The sequence below is a fragment of the Myotis davidii genome, unplaced genomic scaffold (genome assembly GCF_000327345.1).
Source record: "Myotis davidii unplaced genomic scaffold, ASM32734v1 scaffold168, whole genome shotgun sequence".
NCBI classification, from domain to species: Eukaryota; Metazoa; Chordata; class Mammalia; order Chiroptera; family Vespertilionidae; genus Myotis; species Myotis davidii.
The window spans coordinates 3946211-3964615 of NW_006383016.1; the positions used below are offsets into that span (position 1 = coordinate 3946211).

Below are 18405 nucleotides of genomic sequence, written 5' to 3' on the forward strand. Positions count from 1 at the left end.
AAGAAGACTGGAAATGATATAAGGAGACATCTCTGAAAAGAAACAAAGGAACATTGGCCAGTTATATAAAATGATAAGAGCCAGGAGACGAAATCCCTAAAGAAGCCATGTACTCTAGAAACATTTCAACAGTTCAGACAAGAGAAAGAAATGAACTCTCTTGTGGCCTAAGACAAAATGGTAAGGAGATTTCAAAAGGAAAGGATAGCTAAAATGCTCTGAAACACGACCCCCAAATGATTCCCATAAACAGGAAAGGAGAAAGGCCCCTATGAAATATAGAAATGTGCTCGCACAGAGAATGTTTTTCCTGTTAACTCAGATTAATGAAGGCTTTTCAGTCTGGCTAACAATTATTGTTACCAGCCTTTGTAAGTTACTTTCCCACAGGATGTGAAGATGAGTAAAATGCAGCCCCTGAGTGAGATGCGGACGTAACATCTAGTGGTCAGGGTCTAAGGAGTAAGTCAGAATGCAGGAAGCTCAGGGCTTACTTTCAGAGAGCAAAAACCAAAGCAGGGCTTCAAAGGGAAAATAAAACTGGGGGTGGGCGTTTTCAGAAAAGGTTTCATGGCAAAGGTGACACAGGAAGTGCTGTTTGGAGGGTGGTGGGAATTCCCACAGGTAGAGCGAGAAACTGGGTTAGGAGGGTGCTCCACACGGAAGGACTAGCCAGGACTAGCCAGAGCAGTGTACCTGCAGGAGAGCTCAGAACATAGGTGGGGATGTGCAAGCTTTTGGAGACCAGGTTTGAGGAATAACAGCTAAAATATAATTAAGGAATGGCTGCTGAGTACTGTGTTGAGTTTTACAAGCATTATTAAAATTTTTTAAATTACAGTTTACATTTAATATTACTTTATATTAGTTTCAGGTATACAGATAGCATAGTGCTTAAACATTTATGTAATTTGCAAAGTGATCCACCCAATAAGTCTAGTACCCACCCGACCAGCCATAGTTATTACAATATTATTGACTGTATTCCCTACGCTGTACTTTACATTTCCATGACTGTTTTGTAACTGCCATTGTACTTCTTAATCCCTTCACCTTTTTCTCCCTGTCCCCTATCCCCCTGTCATCTGATAACCATCTGCTTGTTCCCTGTACCTTTGCGTGCTCTTCAAGTTTTACATACATCGTTTCAGCCAAACTTCCCCAAAACTTACCACTTTCCTCTGCCCCTCTTTTCAGATGAGGAAAGAACTCAGAAGCTTGGTAATTCCCAGGATGTGGCAGATAGTGCTCGAGTGCAAAGCCAGTTCAATGTCACTGTGTTGTGAAGAGCTTAGGATTTTTAACTTAATTCTCTAACTAGTGGGAATTTAGAGCAGAGAAGAGACCCTGGACCCTGTTTTTGGAAGGTGGACTGGGTAGGGAGTGTAAGGTGATTAAAGCGAAGGGCGAGGGAAAGTAGAGGCCCTCTCATGGGGTCCACAGTGGATTGGTGTTGTGCGCATGGAAGAATAGAAAACAAATTCTTCCAGCTCTGAACCCCAGTATTTAAAAAAAGATAAGCTTCTGAGTGGGAAACTTTCTCTTCATAAACATTAGGAGTCAAAAGAATTATTCAAATTCTACTTGTTTTCCATCTCTTTTCTAAAGAACTAACGGGAAAGAATTGAGTAAACGGAGAAGAGAAAATTAAAACCCAAGACAGGTGAAGAGATAGGAAACAGGTTGGGTGATAAGAATATAGCTTTTTTTAAAAATCATTTTTTAATTTTTCAATTACAGTTGACATACATTATTTATATTAGTTCAGGTGTATACCTCAGTGATTAGACATTCCAAAACTTACTAAGTGATCATCCTGAAAAATCTCATACCCATCTGACACCGTACATAGTTGTTAGAATATTATTGACTGTATTCCCTATGCTGTACTTTGCACCCCATAACTATACTATAACTACTAATTTGTACTTCCAAATCCCTTCAGCTTTTTTACCCATCCTCCCAACCCCTCCTCCCATCTGGCAACCGTCAAAATGTTCTCTGTATCCATGAAACTGTTTGTGTTCTGTTTGTTTATTTATTTTTATTTTTAGATTTAGTTGTTGATATATATGTATTTATTGCCAAAAACCACTTGGGGGAATGTGTTAAATATGCAGATTATCAGGCCCATCCCTAGATATTCTGAGTCAGTTGATCTAAAGTGGAGCTTCCAAAAGCTGCATTTTAATTAAGGGCCAGGAGACCCGTATGAAGAAAAGGTGGACCTGGACACTGAGGAATTAGCTATGACCACACAGTTATGGGGGTTTACAGCGGGTTGGCAAATTTGGACCAGAAATGCTAATTAATGAACACTCTGACATAAGATTCCCTTGGGTGAGGACAGAGTTCCCATGCCTACGCAGTCTGGATGCTGCAACAAAGAGCAAGTGGGTCAAATACATCCAACGACAGTTGGTCCCTAGAAATATCTTGACTGCCTGGGAAAATGGGCCAAAATTAATGAGATAATAATGATGATGATGATAATAATAACAATAGTTACATCCTGAATTTCAGCTAAAGGAAGTGAGGGAGAGAAGAGAAGAAAGCCCAGTTTCCCCACAGTTCCTACTACAGCAGAGTCCGGGGAATAGCGAGCACTGGAAAGAGGTGGGAGTCCCCAGAGCTAAGGCGCCCTGACGCAGTGCTAGTGGCCGCAGTGCTAGTGGCCGCAGTGCTAATGGCCTCAGTGTATCTGAGGCAGGAGAGGGGGTTGCTCCCTTCTTTCCCACTCAGGCAGCCACCCCAGAAGCTTATCCTTAGACCTGGGCACCGTTGTTAGGGACGCACAGACGAGTTGAAGTGTAATCAGAGTTGGACGCCTGTGATCACACGGGCTCTGGATCCATGTCACATAAGAAATGACTAAGGGAAAGGTGGCTGTTTGGTCTGGAGAAGAAGCGGTTGGCTGGGTGGGAGGTAGGGATGGCGGGAGTTCCATGAAGATTATGGTGGGAAAAAAGATGAATCTTGTTCCCCATAGTGATGGGGCAGATCTAGGACCAGGGTATGGAAATGATAGTGAGGCAAAAGTCAACTCTAAATGAAAGACCATCTGGAATATTTCCTTTTTTTAACAAAAAAAATGAAACTTCTTTTGTGGGAAGTGGTCGAGCATGGTCGTCTTGCTGTGTTACAGGAAGAATTCTTGCGTTGGGTACGAAGCTGGGGCTAGAATTTACACTTAGGTTCCAGGATCCTGTGCAATGCTGACTAGTATTTGTGTGCTCTTTGTTCTGTTTACTCAGTGATGGTAAATAAATGGTTCCAGCACACGCCTACAGCCTAGCACCAACAAAAACCTTTTGTCTTATGGAAACGGCCACACTTCACATCTGTCTCCATGTGCGTTTCTGTTGCTGGATTGGGCTCTGAGCAGTACTATCCTTCTCTGAAGAAGGGGGTTGCAAAGGGCATAAAGCACCTTCTGTGTGATGGTGATGGGGGCGCGGGAATGGATATTCGGTTTCAGTGTGAGAGTATGCATCCGAATCTTCAGGCCTCTTGACCCCTGTCTTCCCAGGAGACTAAGAGGATTTCTGGAGGGATTCCTTGCCCATGGGGCAGTGGGGGTGGCGATGTCTTTGACTCTAAGTCTCAGTATTCATCCCCCAGGGACAGTCAGAAAGCATTTCAGGGTGGGGCCAGTAGTCCCGATGGTTAAGGCAGATCAGCCACAATTCACACAGAGGTCCAGGCTCAGCCCTTTGAAGGCATTGTGACTAGAACCCATTTCCTGAAACCTCTGATCTTCTGCAGAACTTACAACCAAATAAACAAAGCCCTACTTGTGATCATATAACATTTTGGAAATCAAGGTATTTCAGAGAGCAACATTTCTTAAAAAAGAAAAAAAAAAGAAGCATATCCGGGATTAGAATAATTTTCTTTTATCAAAGAAGAACAGAAGATCAGAAATGGATGTTCCACTATACATTTTTCATTTTTTGGTGTTAATTCAGGTCATAATTTATGTATTTTACTGAGAAAATGTATATTAACTAGGTCTATATGCCATCTGGTCTTCATGTGAGTTGTTTCCGTTGTTTCCAAGGATGGAAGCAAAACCAGTTTTCAAATGAAACATGACCAAGTGTGTGAGTGTAGACACCTAGGCCTGATGGATTAATAAATAGCTGTGTCATATGCCACTCTTTCAAATCTACTAGTTAATATTAAATTGCTTTTTTGGATAGCCACTAGTGATGAATAATGTGGCTTTTATAGCTCAGCATTTCTGTCTTGTTCCAAAGTAAGCATGCAACTTGGATTATTTAAAAATATGTTCGCAGTTGTGTTACGGATTTGGGGAAATGTTAATATGCTGAAAGACAAAAGTACTTTAAAATCCTATGGGGTCTTTCTATAGTTTCCCTTGTAAGAGAAGGGTAGGCTCTTAACTTTGCTGCATATGCCCCATTTGGGAGGCCAGGAGAGAACTAAATGGAAATAACATCCGTTGAGTGTCTGTTCTGTTCAAGCCAGACACTTTGTCTTCATTTTCTCATTCCATCCTCACAGTTCCTCATTTCCTACATAAAGCATTGACAGTCAGAGAGGTTAATACTTGCGTCAAGATGCGCAGAACTTATGGTTAGGGAGCACCAATTCAAACTGAAGCCTGGCTCCTTGTGAGGCACAGACGTGGTATGTACGTCTCCTTTGCATCATTTCCCAAACTGTGCATCCTTTTCTAAGTGAAAATTTCTAAAATAAATCTCAAAATCAGCTTGGTTGCCCAAATGCCTGGCAGTGCCTTGGTCCTTTATTCTTTGCCCTTCTTGGTAGAAACCAGAGTTCTCTTCTCCCTAACACAGTGGTTCTCAACCTTCCTAATGCCGCGACCCTTTAATACAGTGCCTCATGTTGTGGTGACCCCCAACCGTAAAATTATTTTCGTTGCTACTTCATAACTGTAATTTTGCTACTGTTATGAATCGTAATGTAGATATCTGATATGCAGGATGTATTTTCAGGGGTCGCGACCCACAGGTTAGGGCAGCTGTAGGCAAACTATGGCCCATGGGCCTGATCTGGCCCGTTTGAAATGACTAAAACTAAAAAAAAAAAAGAAAGACCATACCCTTTTATGTAATGATGTTTACTTTGAATTTATATTAGTTCACACAAACACTCCATCCATGCTTTTGTTCCAGCCCTCCGGTCCAGTTTAAGAACCCATTGTGGCCCTCGAGTCAAAAAGTTTGCCCACCCCTGGGTTAGGGCCTAACGGAAGCCCCAGGGCGGCATAGGTTCACATGTCTTATGCCCGAGGACTTGTAGCTGGAACACCGTTTTCACCGGGGCCTGACCCATCAGCTTCCCAGCTGCATGGCAGTGGGGGTAGAGGCCCGGCTCACCCCAAGGGCACAAAAAGGCCCTTTTGATTTGGCCTAAGTGCTTCGGTCTTTACTCACCTGTTGGATTTGGCTGCCAGGTAGTTTGTTGAAATGAAAGCAGGTCCAGACAATACCTGTTCCACATCAGACACCTGTGTAAGTCAAAAGGTGCAGCCTGCTCCTGTAGGCGTGGGTCCGTCCCAGCTCCAGTCTGGGGCACGTGAACAAGTACTTGACGGAGAGGCTTACGGAGGTCTGGCCCCTACCAGCCAGATCACTGGCCAGGGACCTGGGGAGGCAGCAAATGCTCCATTTCTCGATCTGGGGGGTGGCGCCGTCAGTATTTGCAAATGTAAAATTGCATAGAGCTGTCTGTGCCCCTAAGGTTTGTTCATTTTACTATATGCCTCAGTAAAAAATAAAGGGGGACATAAATGTTTGTCCTTCAATTGTTCACCGTTAATGAGCAGGGGAACTATTGTTCAAACCAATAAACACCTTGAGTCAGAGGTTTTCCATGGAAGGGCCATGGGGAGGGGTGATATCACTCAAGGCTCCTCATTTGCGCCCAGCTCATTATCTCAAACACCCCTGAGCTGGCGGCCTGGCTCCTGGACAGTATCTGCCTCCCTTCAGGGCTTTCTCTTCCCCATTTCCCTAGGTCAGCACAGGAAGTCCGCTAGGTGGAGTGGGAGATGTCAGGCTTCTGTGTGACTCCCCTTCGTTTGGGGACTCCCATCCAGGTCTTCCCGCGGTTCTCTGGGTGGGAAGCAGTAGCTGCCTCGTGCCACGTGGGCTGTACCATTAGGGCCGCCACTGCCTTCATTCTTTATTCTGCCATTTTAAGCAAATCCTTTCCCCAGAATTTGACTTCTTTTGTCCTTTAAGCCACCTTTGGAAATTTTAACAGAATATCTGATGAGGCTAGGCAGGAAGGTTCTGGGAATGAAACAGATCTCTCTTCCTAGGCAATAATTCCAGACTCTTGCAGAACGACGGATGTGTGTATGTGTGTGTGTGTGTGTGTGGTGGTGGGGAGGGGGGTAGGGTGGTGGTGGTGGGGTGGTGGATTCCCACCCTTTCCTTTCCCTGAAGGAGAAAAAGGGGCCCGGGTGGAGGTGGTCCCCGACCGTGGTTCTTCAGCCGCCTCAACACTGAGTACCCATTTAAAGGAGTACACTTGGCCTACTCACAGCCCGCGCCTTGGCAGCGGTTGAGAAGTGAAATTTGGCAGAGTTCAAAGATCAAGATGTCCCCTTTCATCTGTGGTCTCTACCACAGGGTAAGGGTGCTTCTGATTTCTGTTTCAGAATTCCTGTGACTCTTGTTTTTATTGCCCAAGTGCTCTTTCTTTTCCTTCTTCACATGTCACACGCCACCTCGTCCCATACTTACTGTCAGAATCTCAGCCTTAAAAAAATACAAACACAGAAAAATGTTGTTGGTATCCCTAAACCACTGGGGAATCAGTTGTCACAGTAATGGCTGCCCCCTTGACTCATAATTTGGGGTTCCCATCAGTTTCTTTTCTTACCTTTCTCAAACAGCAACAGCCAGCACCATTGTTAATACACACTTATAACATTTTTTACCTTGGCTGTTGTTAACTAGCTTGCATTGCCTCTAACTTCAGGCACAATTAGTCATGCTCCATAATAAAAGCTACTTTATGAAGAGCCTGGTCCATTGTTGGATACAATGCGTAATGAACACAGATTTGGGGCGGGTATTTTCTGTGAATGCAACATGGGAATTGAGCTCTATAGCTACAGATACCTTAATTGTATTTTCTGAGAGTTTTTTTCCCTTTATTGTCTTGATTTTAATTTACAGCTTTAGCATATTTTTTTAAATATATTTTATTGATTTTTTTACAGAGAGGAAGGGAGAGGGATAGAGAGTTAGAAACATCGATGAGAGAGAAACACTGATCAGCTGCCTCCTGCACACTCCCCCTGGGGATGTGCCCGCAACCAAGGTACATGCCCTTGACCGGAATTGAACCTGGGACCCTTGAGTCCGCAGGCCGACGCTCTATCCACTGAGCCAAACTGGTTAGGGCAATGTTTTTTGTTTTTTAAGAACTAAGTGTTAGTAAAGGCAGAGATTGGAATATTTAATAATTAACCAAAAGTATGATACAATATCTAGCTGGTTCCTGGACAATTATATAACACGCTCCTTTTAAAATAGTAATACTATGTGAACACTAAGAACTGAATGGATTAGATAGAAATTGTTTTTTATTGTTAATATGCTTGGCAAAGTTGTAGAATTTATTTGAAACTAGTTTGTCAAATAAAAGCCTGGCCTTCTGAAGCCCAAACCAAACTCGTTAATCACCCTTAACTGCTGTGGATTAAGGCAGTGGTTCACCCCCCAAAAATGTTGCAGGGGTGGCAGGTGGCAGCCCAGTTAACACTCTAAGGGTGTCCCTGTCTCAGTCCTGGTTGACCCCCTTCCCCACCACAGACTTGCTGTCTTGAAGGTTGGTGCTGTGCGTGGAAAGGAATGGGACGCTGCTGCCTCTTCAAATCGGGGTGATGATGCACACCCTCTCCGAGTTTTTTTTTTCCTCTTTTTTCTTTTTTTACAGCTATCATTGCATTGTGTAAATGCACAGCCTTTTTCTTCTTTTTTAAAAATATTTTTGTATGTTTTTATTGATTTCAGAGAGAGGAAGGGAGAGAGAGAGAGATAGAAACATCAGTGATGAGAGAGGATCGTTGATCGGCTGCCTCCTGCACGCCCCACATTGGGGATGGAGCCTGCAATCCCGGGAACGTGCCCTGACCAGGAATTGAACTATTGCCTCCTGGTTCATACGTCAACACTCACCCTCTGAGCCACACCGGCTGAGCTCTATCCGAGTTTTTCTAGTCCAGCTCCTCAGTTCTCTTGGGCCCCAAAGAGGGTGCAGGAGCTGTCATCGCCTACCTGGCTCTCAGGGTGCTGATTTCCAGCACCAGCGTTGAAGGCCTGGGATCTATCCGGACTCAGTCTCTTACCTGCTGCGTGATCAAGCAACTTACCCAACTTGTCAGAAACTCCAGTTTTTAGTTTTTTCCTCTGTAAAATAGAGGTAATGCTCTCCCGCCAGAATGATGATTAAATGAGACAATAGGTGTGGGAAGCCATCAAATGATCATTGTTTTAATTACTAACATACTAAGAGGTGATATGGGAAAATTCTGCTTTCCCCCTTGGTTTTTGTCGTGTAATAGTTTTTTTTAAGATGACATCCCCACAAACCTGTGGTGGAACATATTTCCCATCATGCACCCCCCCCAAAAGATTTTTTAAAATTGTAGTAAAATGCACATGACGTAAAATTCACCTTTAAACGATTTTTAAGTATGTAATTCAGTGACATTTACTACATTCACAATGTTGTGCAACTACCACCATCATCTGGTTCCAGAACATTGTAATCACCCTGAAAGGAAGGCCCAGGGGATATACTAGTCACATCCCATTCCCCACTCCCCAGCCCCTGGCGACCACGAGTGGCCCTCTGTCTCCGTGGATTTGACCACTTTGGATAGTCTCTATAAACAGACGCTTACAGCACATGGTCTTTTGTTTCTAGCTTCTTTCACTAAGTGTAACATTTCCCAGGTTCATCCGTGTTATAGCGTGATTCAGGACTTCATGCCTTTTAATTCCTGAATAACATTCCATTGTGTGGACATGCTGTCTTCGTCTGTTCGGGCTGCTGCAACAAAATACCACCCGCTGGGTGGCTCGTAGGCAACAGAAATCCGTTTCTCACAGCTCTGGAGGCTGGAACTTCAAGGTGAGGGTGCCAGCAGGGTCAGAGGGCCTTCTTCAGGCTGCAGGTGTATCACTGTGTCCTCACACGGGGGAAGGGGCTGGGGAGCTCAGGTGGTCTCTTTTAGAAGGCATTAGTTCCATTCATGAGGGTTCTTCTCTCCGGACCTACGCACCTCACCATGGGCCCCCCTCACCTCCTAATAGCATTCACCTTGGGCATTAGGATTTCAACATATGAACTTTGGGGGGGGACACAAACTTTCAGACCATAGCGTATACCAGATGAAGTTTATCCATTCACCAGTTGATGTTCATCTGGTTTGTTTCTGCCTTTGGCTATTGTGAATAGCATTGCTATGAACATTCTTGTACAAGTTTTTGTTTGAATACCTCTTTTAAATTCTTTTGGGTATATACTTAGGAGTGAAATTGTTGGATCATGTGATAATTCTGTATTTAACTTTTTAAAAAAAACTGCCAAACTGTTTTCAACTCTGGCTGCCCATTTATCATCCCTCACCTGAAGGTTCCACTTTTCTTTATAATTTGTTATTTCCTGCCCTGACCAGTTTGGTTCAGTGGGTAAAGCAGACTGAAGGGTCCCAGGTTTGATTCCTGTCAAGGGCATGTACCTCTGGGGTGTGTGCTGGAGGCAACCAATCCCTCAGTGTAACATGTGTTTGTAAGATGTGTCTCTCTCACATTGATGTTTCTCTCTTTCCGTCTCTCCCCCTCCCTACCACTCTCTAAAATTTGGTGGAAAAATATCCTCCGGTGAGGATTATCAAAACAATAAACTTATTTTCTATCTTTTTTATTTTATTATAGCTACCCTAGTGGGTATGAAGTGCGATCTCCTGGTGATTTGGGTTGGTTTTGTAGTACTTACTTTGTATGTTTCTGGACTCAGATGTTTGTACTCTGCAGTGTTCCTAAGCCTGTCATATTGCAAAGCTACAAAACCACCTACACGCAATTTCCAGGAAGAGGAAGTTGTAAAGCACCTTTTCCTTCACGGCCCTTGTGCAGCTGAGCCTCGTGACTCTGTACTCTGCCCTGCAGATAAGCCCCTCGCAGACAAGCGGCTAATTATAGACAATGCCGGTGGCCTCTGATCTGCTCTCTAATTTTCTTTTCTTTTGATTTTAGGGATTTCCTCTGGGTCATCCAAAATGCTTTCTGAGCACACTGCGTAAGAGCTGAGCCACCTGCCCGTTTGGGACTGCCATACTCTGCTCCACTGTCTCCCGATGGCATTTTGACTGCATCGAGGCCACGTGACCTGCTGCTCATGATGAGTGATGAGAAGAACCTTGGGGTGTCCCCAAAATTGGTCTCCCCTTCCAGGAGCCCGAGTACCTGCTCCTCCAAGCAGGGAAGTCGGCAGGTAAAGTTTTCACTGATGCAACTTTTAAGATGCAAATTTAAATCAGGCAGTTTGTAGATTACAGTGTGTACATTGACTTGGGAACGCCTACTTCTCATTTAAGAGCATTTGCTTCCAGCCCTGTCTTATTTACATGAGAAGAGTACATTTTTAGGTGTTTTTTAATAATGCAGCTTGAGTGCCTACCAGGTGGGAAGAGCTGTATTTGGCTCTTTGGATTATTTTACTCAGTCCTTGCAACTGTCCTCCAACACAGATATTAATATCCCCATGTTCTCCACGAGGAAGCTGAGTCAGACCGACTGAGTTATTAAAGACACACAGCTAGTAAGTGGCAGAGCAAGAAACCAAAGCCCAGCCTGTTTGACTCCAGAGCCCATACGTCCATTTATACCCTACTAACCAACACAAAAAAAACAGTCACTTTTCCAGCAATTATAATACCCTCCCACCCGCCTCTCCCTTCCCTTATGACACCTTCCAACCACAGGCTGCCCTTGAGTCCCACCTGCTCGATTTCACTAATGGATGGGGAATCAAATCAACGGAGACGTGGTAAAAGGGAATTAAGTCGGAAGAAGAAAGAAGTGAAACAAAGGACTGAATAATTAACTTCTAAATAACTGTCAGCTAATTATATGTTGCTTTTTTGGGGTTTCCTTTCTCATAAATCCTGATTGGCAGAATTTGCTGGTTTTAGATCAGTACAATAAATGCACATTAATCATTGTAATTCTTCCACCTTCAGTCAAGTAGAGAGAGGGAGGGCTGTCCAAAAGCTCTGAGCCTTTTTAGTGATTGCTGGCTCTGTTGGCTTTGTCAATCCCCCATGAGAAGCGACGGCCTAAGAATTGGTCCAGAGGACTTGGTTCTAGATTTGGAAGCAACAACCCAGCAGCCTCCCACTTCGGGCACGTCCACGCATTTATGACACATCACACATTTATGACACATTCACACATTTGTGACTCATCATCACGGGCCTCTCCATTCGAATGTTGCCTGGGACAGGGAGCTTACCACCTCACAATGCTGCCTCATTTCATTAGCATCTATGATTCTAGACCAACCGATGGGCTGCAAGAATTTTTGTACCTGAATATTTAGTCAGGGGCACTGGCCTCTTTTCCCTCAGTGGCTCTCAACCTTCCTAATGCCACGACCCTTTAATACAGTGCCTCATGTTGTGGTGACCTCCAACCATAAAATTATTTTCGTTGCTACTTCATAACTGTAATTTTGCTACTGTTATGAATCGTAATGTAAATATCTGATATGCAGGATGTATTTTCATTGTTTGCGACCCACAGGTTGAGAACCGCTGCTTAGATTGTCAAATAAGAGAATGACAGCAGCCAACACAGTATAGTGCTCCGGTGTGAATGCCCTGTCTCGAACCATTAATATATAGATCGTATAAGAGAGTTGCATCTTATTGGTCATGTTGCATAATAAGATTGCATCTGATTGGTTATTCTGAGTACCAGAAATCCTTATATACAAGTATGGGCACCTGATTTTTTAAAAAGTCACTTTGGACCAAAAAGGATAGGTGGTGGTAGTTGTTATTATTTTTTAAATCAATCAAAACTGTACCTTTTTTTTTTGTCAGATCTGCAAAAATATATTTTTTGGTGTGCTGCAGAATTTTAGTAATTAATTTACCTTTACCATAGATGGAAAGAGTTTTAAAATCACTGTCCTAGATGATTTGCCACAAGCCTGACATTGGGGAGCCCTCCACGATCTCTCCCGAGGGTTAGGAAGAAGAATTTTTTTCAGCACAGTCATCACGTTCTGCTGGGCTTTAAAAATGACTAAAAGTATTTCTTGACTGATGCACAATGGCTCCTGGGAATTCCATTTTTCTGAGGGTAGCTGTGTCCACCGTCTTTGTCAGCTTTCCAGGTGGGCATTTCTCTCCCTACGCCAAATTTCTGGTTGGGGTTAGAACCCAATGAAGATTTCCCCCTATTAGCATCCTTGGATAAAGGGGGAGAACATGATTTATTTAAGCCAGAGCTTATAACACCAAAGGAATTGAAATTCTGGGACTGAATACACAGAAATTATTTGTTGAGTGTGTTATTTGAAATAGATTGATTTGGTTTTCACAGAGCTTTTTCTGAGGTCACATCCTAAAGAAAAAGAGAAATGTGTTTGATGCCTCAACGTTTTCTGACTTGGAATGGTTGGTCTTTCACCTATTCATCAGTTGGTCATCTTTTATATTTAGTATCTACTACTTTAATGTGCATGTGATTTTGCTTTATAAGCATAAAGACTTGTTTTTCCTCTGTGGCATGGGTATGCATTGTCTTTCACCTCTTTCTTCCACCCTGACCCCCAGGCTAGCACATACCTATTGGTAGTAGCTGCTGGGAGCACTGTGTTGAGAAGGGTTGTGCGGTCGAGTCTGGTGCAGTGGAAGAGAGTGCCATGTTTTAGCTATGACTCGTGGGCACAGGAAGGCTGAGTGGGAGCACAGGTGCCACATTTGTCACCCTCTAGTGATATTAGAGCAGGGGTCCTCAAACTATGGCCTGCGTGCCATGTGCAAATACAAATATTGTATTTGTTCCCGTTTTGTTTTTTTACTTCAAAATAAGATATGTGCAGTGTGCATAGGAATTTGTTCATAGTTTTTTTTTAAACTATAGTCCGGCCCTCCAATGGTCTAAGGGACAGGGAACTGGCCCCCTGTTTAAAAAGTTTGAGGACCCCTGTATTAGAGGGTTGATATTAAGAGATATCTACACATGAAAAAAAAAGAGATCTCTGCCACAGTCTCTATATTCTGCTATTGGAGGAACGTCCGGCAAGTAAAGTTTGCCTCAGTTCTCCACCCTTAAAACGGCCTTGTTTCAAGACTCCCCGACACCCTGCAAAAGAAATGGATCTTTTTGAAGTGGACTGTCCTTCAGATCTAGTGCTTTACCGGATAGAAACCTATGCTTCTTGCAGGAAATCCCCAACGAGAGGAAGCCAGCTTACTCAAAGAATAGGTTGTTGGTCCCTTCTGACCGTCTTCGTTGTACCCTATTATCTGTAGTGTTCTAGGATGATCTTTGCTTGAGTGTTTTTCCCCCTCCCAGGCTTTGGCTCAGCCATCTCGTTAGCTAGACTGATCCATATGAAATTGTTTTTCCCTGTTGAATTTGGTGATATTCTTGAGAAGAATCTTCATTTATTGCTTTAAGACTTTAAAAATGATCTTTTATAAAAATACTAGATGCTCACTATAGGTCATTTCCAAGGTACATGCAATCCATGCGACTTGCAATACTTTAATTAATTTACTTTTAAATGGCTGCTGACAGGTCAAATAAAATGAAGCCTGAGAATGATGGTTGGTTGTGGAGGTCATCTGTGACATTGTCGAGTGGTGGGCATGAAAGGCTGGTTAGAATCTATTCATGACAGAATAGGAACAGAGGAAGAGGGTACCCCAATTCTACCAGGCTCCCAGACAGGATTTGAGAGACACCTTCACAAATGTTCTGTTTGGGAACCTTGAACATGTCTAATGCCATGCGCAACCCTGCCCTCCTCTCTCCCCATGTGGCTAATTCTCTGATTCATTAATTGGTTGAAAGAGTAGATAGAGCTTGAGTCCTGGGTTCTAATTACACATCTTTTTAGCTTTCACAGCACATGGCAGATGCAAATTAGTGGACTGAATGCCAGCAGCAAGTATCCCTCCATTAGGGGAGGTGAGAATGTATGGCCAGGTATACATGTGGAATGTGAACAAGAAAGTCACAGATTCCTCAGATTCCTCACTCCAGTGACATATTATGAGGATCTTAAAAAATGAACAAAGGCCTCTCCATTGAGTTTCTTCTAGCAAATGGTGATGTAATCCCTAAATGCTTCGTATACCAGGATCTCTGAATGAGCTGCTCTACTAGAAACTATGAAACAAGTTCTGCTTGTTGCTAGCTGGGTGACCTTGCCATCTATAATAATAAAATCATAAGATGCTAATTAGACCAGATGTCCTTCTGGACTAAGCCGGGGCTGCAGCCACGGAATTGAGGCAGCCGCAGCAGCTATGAGGGAGGGATCTGGATCCAGGCAGCCTCACGGGAGGAATCCAGGCAGCTGCCTGTGGCTGCAAAGGCTCACTCTTGCACGAATTTCATGCATCGGGCCTCTAGTGTTATATAAAACCTCTGAATCTCAGTTTTTTTTAGCTGTGAAATTTAGAAAATTGTGCTTCCTTTTGAAAACTGAATGAAATAATGAATATGAAGTACCTAGGCTAGCAGATGGTAGACATTCAGTAAGTGGGAATTAAATTAATGAATGAAGAAGCATGCAATTGCTAGGTAGAAAATTACTATTCACAAAGCTCTGTAGACATATGAAGTAGGTTAAGGGGCATCTAAGTGGGAGAGGCAATTACTATTTCAAAACTTGTACAGTATGAGTAATTGCAGTTTCCTGTTGTCTTTTCCCACCGCCCCCTTCCATTTCTTTCCTAGAACTTTGAATCTAGCACGCTTCAGAAGCCAGATTGAGCTAAAGATGAATGACTAGGTTTTATCTTTAATGAAAGAGTTCTATATGCCCTAAACTTTACTTCTTCAATCAATGTCTATTAAGAACCTATTATTAAAAGACTGGGCAGGGAGATTTGGAGCTACAAAGGACAGGACAGCAGAGCAGATCTCTACAAACAAGTGGCCAACTCTGGGGAGGCTGTGGTTTGCGAAGGGAGCATGTCCTCCATCCTTTTTTTCCTTTCTATGTTGCTAGCATTTGCTCCATATGTCAGAAAACAGAAGGTGAATCCTGCTCAAATAATTGACAAGTGCTTAGTTCATGATTACAGGGGATTTGAAATGGAAAGATCTATTGCCAGGTAAGGCTCCTTACAGATATGCAGTTTGTTCTCATCACCCTCGTGTCCCCGCGCTAATTTAAGGTGGCCTTTGAGCCTCCCGGGGTCATCCACGAGTGTTTGCTGTTAGATGATGCAGCGCTCCAGGGAGCCCAGCTGCTGGGCTTGGTGCCAGAACCCACAGGACACAGGAGTTGAATGGGAGAGAATTTGCCAAGGAAAGTGAATTAAAGCTCAGGAATTTGTAATTTCAGCATCTGGGTATTGCAAATACTTAGTCCTGTTTATTTCTTTTAATTCATCACGTCTTCAGAGACACCGAGATTTACCAGCTTCCTTTTGTAAGCAGGGACGAAACACTCTTGAGAGAGACCAATCAAGGAGGAGGGTCGTGGGAATGTTATAATTCATCATAATTGTTCTTTGATGGTCACAGAAAATGAAAAGCAGTGAATATGAACTTGCTCAGGAGCCAGGGCTTGAGTTTAAATCTTAGGTTGTTCATAAGCTGTTTGACCTTCGGCAGTTACTTGGTTTCTTATAAGGTTTTGCAAGTTGCTTAGCTAGAAGACAGCCTGCATGTGGAGCGTGCTATCTAAGTGATGGATGCATAAACCACTCTCACCTTCCCCAAGAAGAGTCCCAGGAGCCCTCAAGCAGTACCGCGTGAGGACTGTTCCTTTCAGCTGGAGGGGACGTGACATGACACAGTCAGACGTCTCGGCTTCTATCTAGGTTGCTCAGAGAGGAGGAGTCAGCAAGGGACATAGATGTTAGCCAGTATCTGGTAGCAGCCTTAGGGCTCATTATGTTCTTTCATACTGTTACGGGGAAAGCTTCTTGTCCCCACCTGTTGTTTGTGGGAGTGGGCTTTTTGCGATATTTTGAGAAAAGGAATTTTCTGAGATTCGCCTGGGAGGTGAAATGGTGTAGAAAGTTTTATTTCTGTGGAATTACACCCTTGCGTTTCCCTGGTCCTATTTCCTTTTTTCCCACCACGGAAGAAGTGTAGCTGTGGCGTCTTCAAAATAAAAGCCAGTCTCCAGAGTTTCCATTCCATGTTAGGGCATAATCCAGTTTAGCATTAGGCTGGTTAGTTTGTGTTTCCTGCTGTAGCCCATTAGTCCATTGCATGTTAGGTTGGCCTGGCCACATGGCATGGAGAAAATACGGACGAATGCAAGGATGCCAAGAGAGCCATGAGCCAAGAGCACCAGCTCCTTTGTTTAAGGCAGTGGTTCTCAACCTTCTGACCCTTTAAATACAGTTCCTCATGTTGTGACCCAACCATAAATTTATTTTCGTTGCTACTTCATAACTGTAATGTTGCTACTGTTATGAATCGTAATGTAAATATCTGATATGCACGATGGTCTTAGGCAACCCCTATGAAAGGGTCATTCGACCGCCAAAGGGGTCTTGACCCACAGGTTGAGAACCGCTGGTTTAGCGGATTATGTATTCCCAAATTTTCATGGGCTTGCATTGGCTCCACCTCTTCTAGCCAATGATTTCTGTTCCTAGGTTTGATTGATAAGTATATTTCCTAGGTCCCCCCAACTTCACTGCACATGCATCCACCCTCCCCTTTGTCCTCTCCCCCAGTGATCTATAGGAGATGGGTGGTGACTCGTTGGCGACTGTGAAATTGCAGCTTCCTGGTGAAGCTGTCCAGATGGCCATGCTCATAATGTCTGGTCTCCCTTTTGCTCCTTTCCTGCTATTAATAACTATCTAATTACCATGGTATCGATGCTGTCCTTCTATGCTTTAGAAGGAAAATAGGATCCAGAGATACTAACTACCTTGTTTAGAGTTATACAGCTAATAAGCAGTAGGGGATCAGGCAACCATCTATTTGGAGAACACTAGTTTTTTTAGATGTTAGAAAGCTTCTGTAGAAGTTAATTCAAGTTCCATGTGCCTTCCATGCAAATGTTTGTTGTTTAAACAAATCTCCAGAAGCCAATGCCTCTGAGGATGCAGGGACAAGAATAACATTGATGAGTAAAGCAGCCTAAGGATCCCTGAGGTCTGATTGTCTGCAGCGGCTTTTTTCTGGTGGGAACTACCAAGAAAAATTAACTATATATTTCTGTCTTAGTTTTCCAGATTCCACCTTTCTGGACCTTTTACTGCCTACCTTTTGGTCACATTTATGGTTATGACATTACTAGAGGCCCAATGCATGAATTCGTGCATGGGTGGGGTCCGGAAGGCCTGCCCCAATGGAGGCGATCGGGGGAGGGACCAATCGGGGAGGGGTTGTGGGAGACTGGGTGGGGCTAACCGGGGCCCCATTGGGCTGGTTGGCTGTTGCACTGCGTGTCATAGCGACTGTTTGTCCCAGTTGTTCCAGTCATTCTGATCGCTTGGCTTTTATATATATAGATACTCTGAAAGTAGGAAGGGCAAAGATACAAGACTCAATTCTCAATATATTTCTATTCTGAGTTAAGTCTTGAAAAGAAAAAACAAACATTTGATATGGGAAGAGGTTAAAACTTCAGCTAAAATGACATATTTGAGTTGTCAGGTTGTCTTTGTTACTTTCCATGAACCAGGAGGTCACGGTTTGTTTCCCCATCAGGACACCTGCCAGGATTGCAGGCTTGATTGGCGTGCAAGAGACAGCCAATCAATGATTCTCTGTCATTATTGATGTTTTTATCTCTCCCTCCCTCTCTGAAATCAATAAAAATATATTTTAATGAGAGAGAGAGAGAGAGAAACAGACAGACAGACAGACTTCTGGAGGTTAATTTTAGACGAGGCCATGAGGATGGTGTCCTCCAGATGGGCTTAGTGCCCTTATACGAGGAAAGACACCAGAGCTCCTTGTCTCTCAGGCTTGGAGGAAAGGCCCTGTGAACACCCAGAGAAAAGGCAGCTACAGACCACTCCGATGACACGCTCTAGGAAGTGGGTTCTCACCAGGAACCAAATTTACCAACACCTTGATCTTGGACTTCCCGCCGCAGTGTTTTGTTACAGCGGCCCGAGTTAAGACAAGCCCATTCTCCCCGGCCTCTGGAGCAAGCATGGCCTCTGAA

General features: G+C 43.6%; 1 protein-coding gene across 9 annotated transcripts in view; it reads left to right on the plus strand.

Annotated features, from left to right (window-relative positions):
- Nucleotides 1-18405, plus strand: part of OSBPL3 (oxysterol binding protein like 3) — a 146236-nt gene that overhangs the window by 62091 nt on the left and 65740 nt on the right. For all 9 annotated transcript variants that reach the window (XM_006779002.2, XM_006778999.1, XM_006779006.1 and 6 more), the window contains exon 2: nt 10269-10506. In XM_006779002.2, the coding sequence (XP_006779065.1) occupies nt 10411-10506 (96 nt within the window). In that variant the 5' untranslated portion in view covers nt 10269-10410. The remainder of the gene's footprint in view (nt 1-10268; nt 10507-18405) is intronic.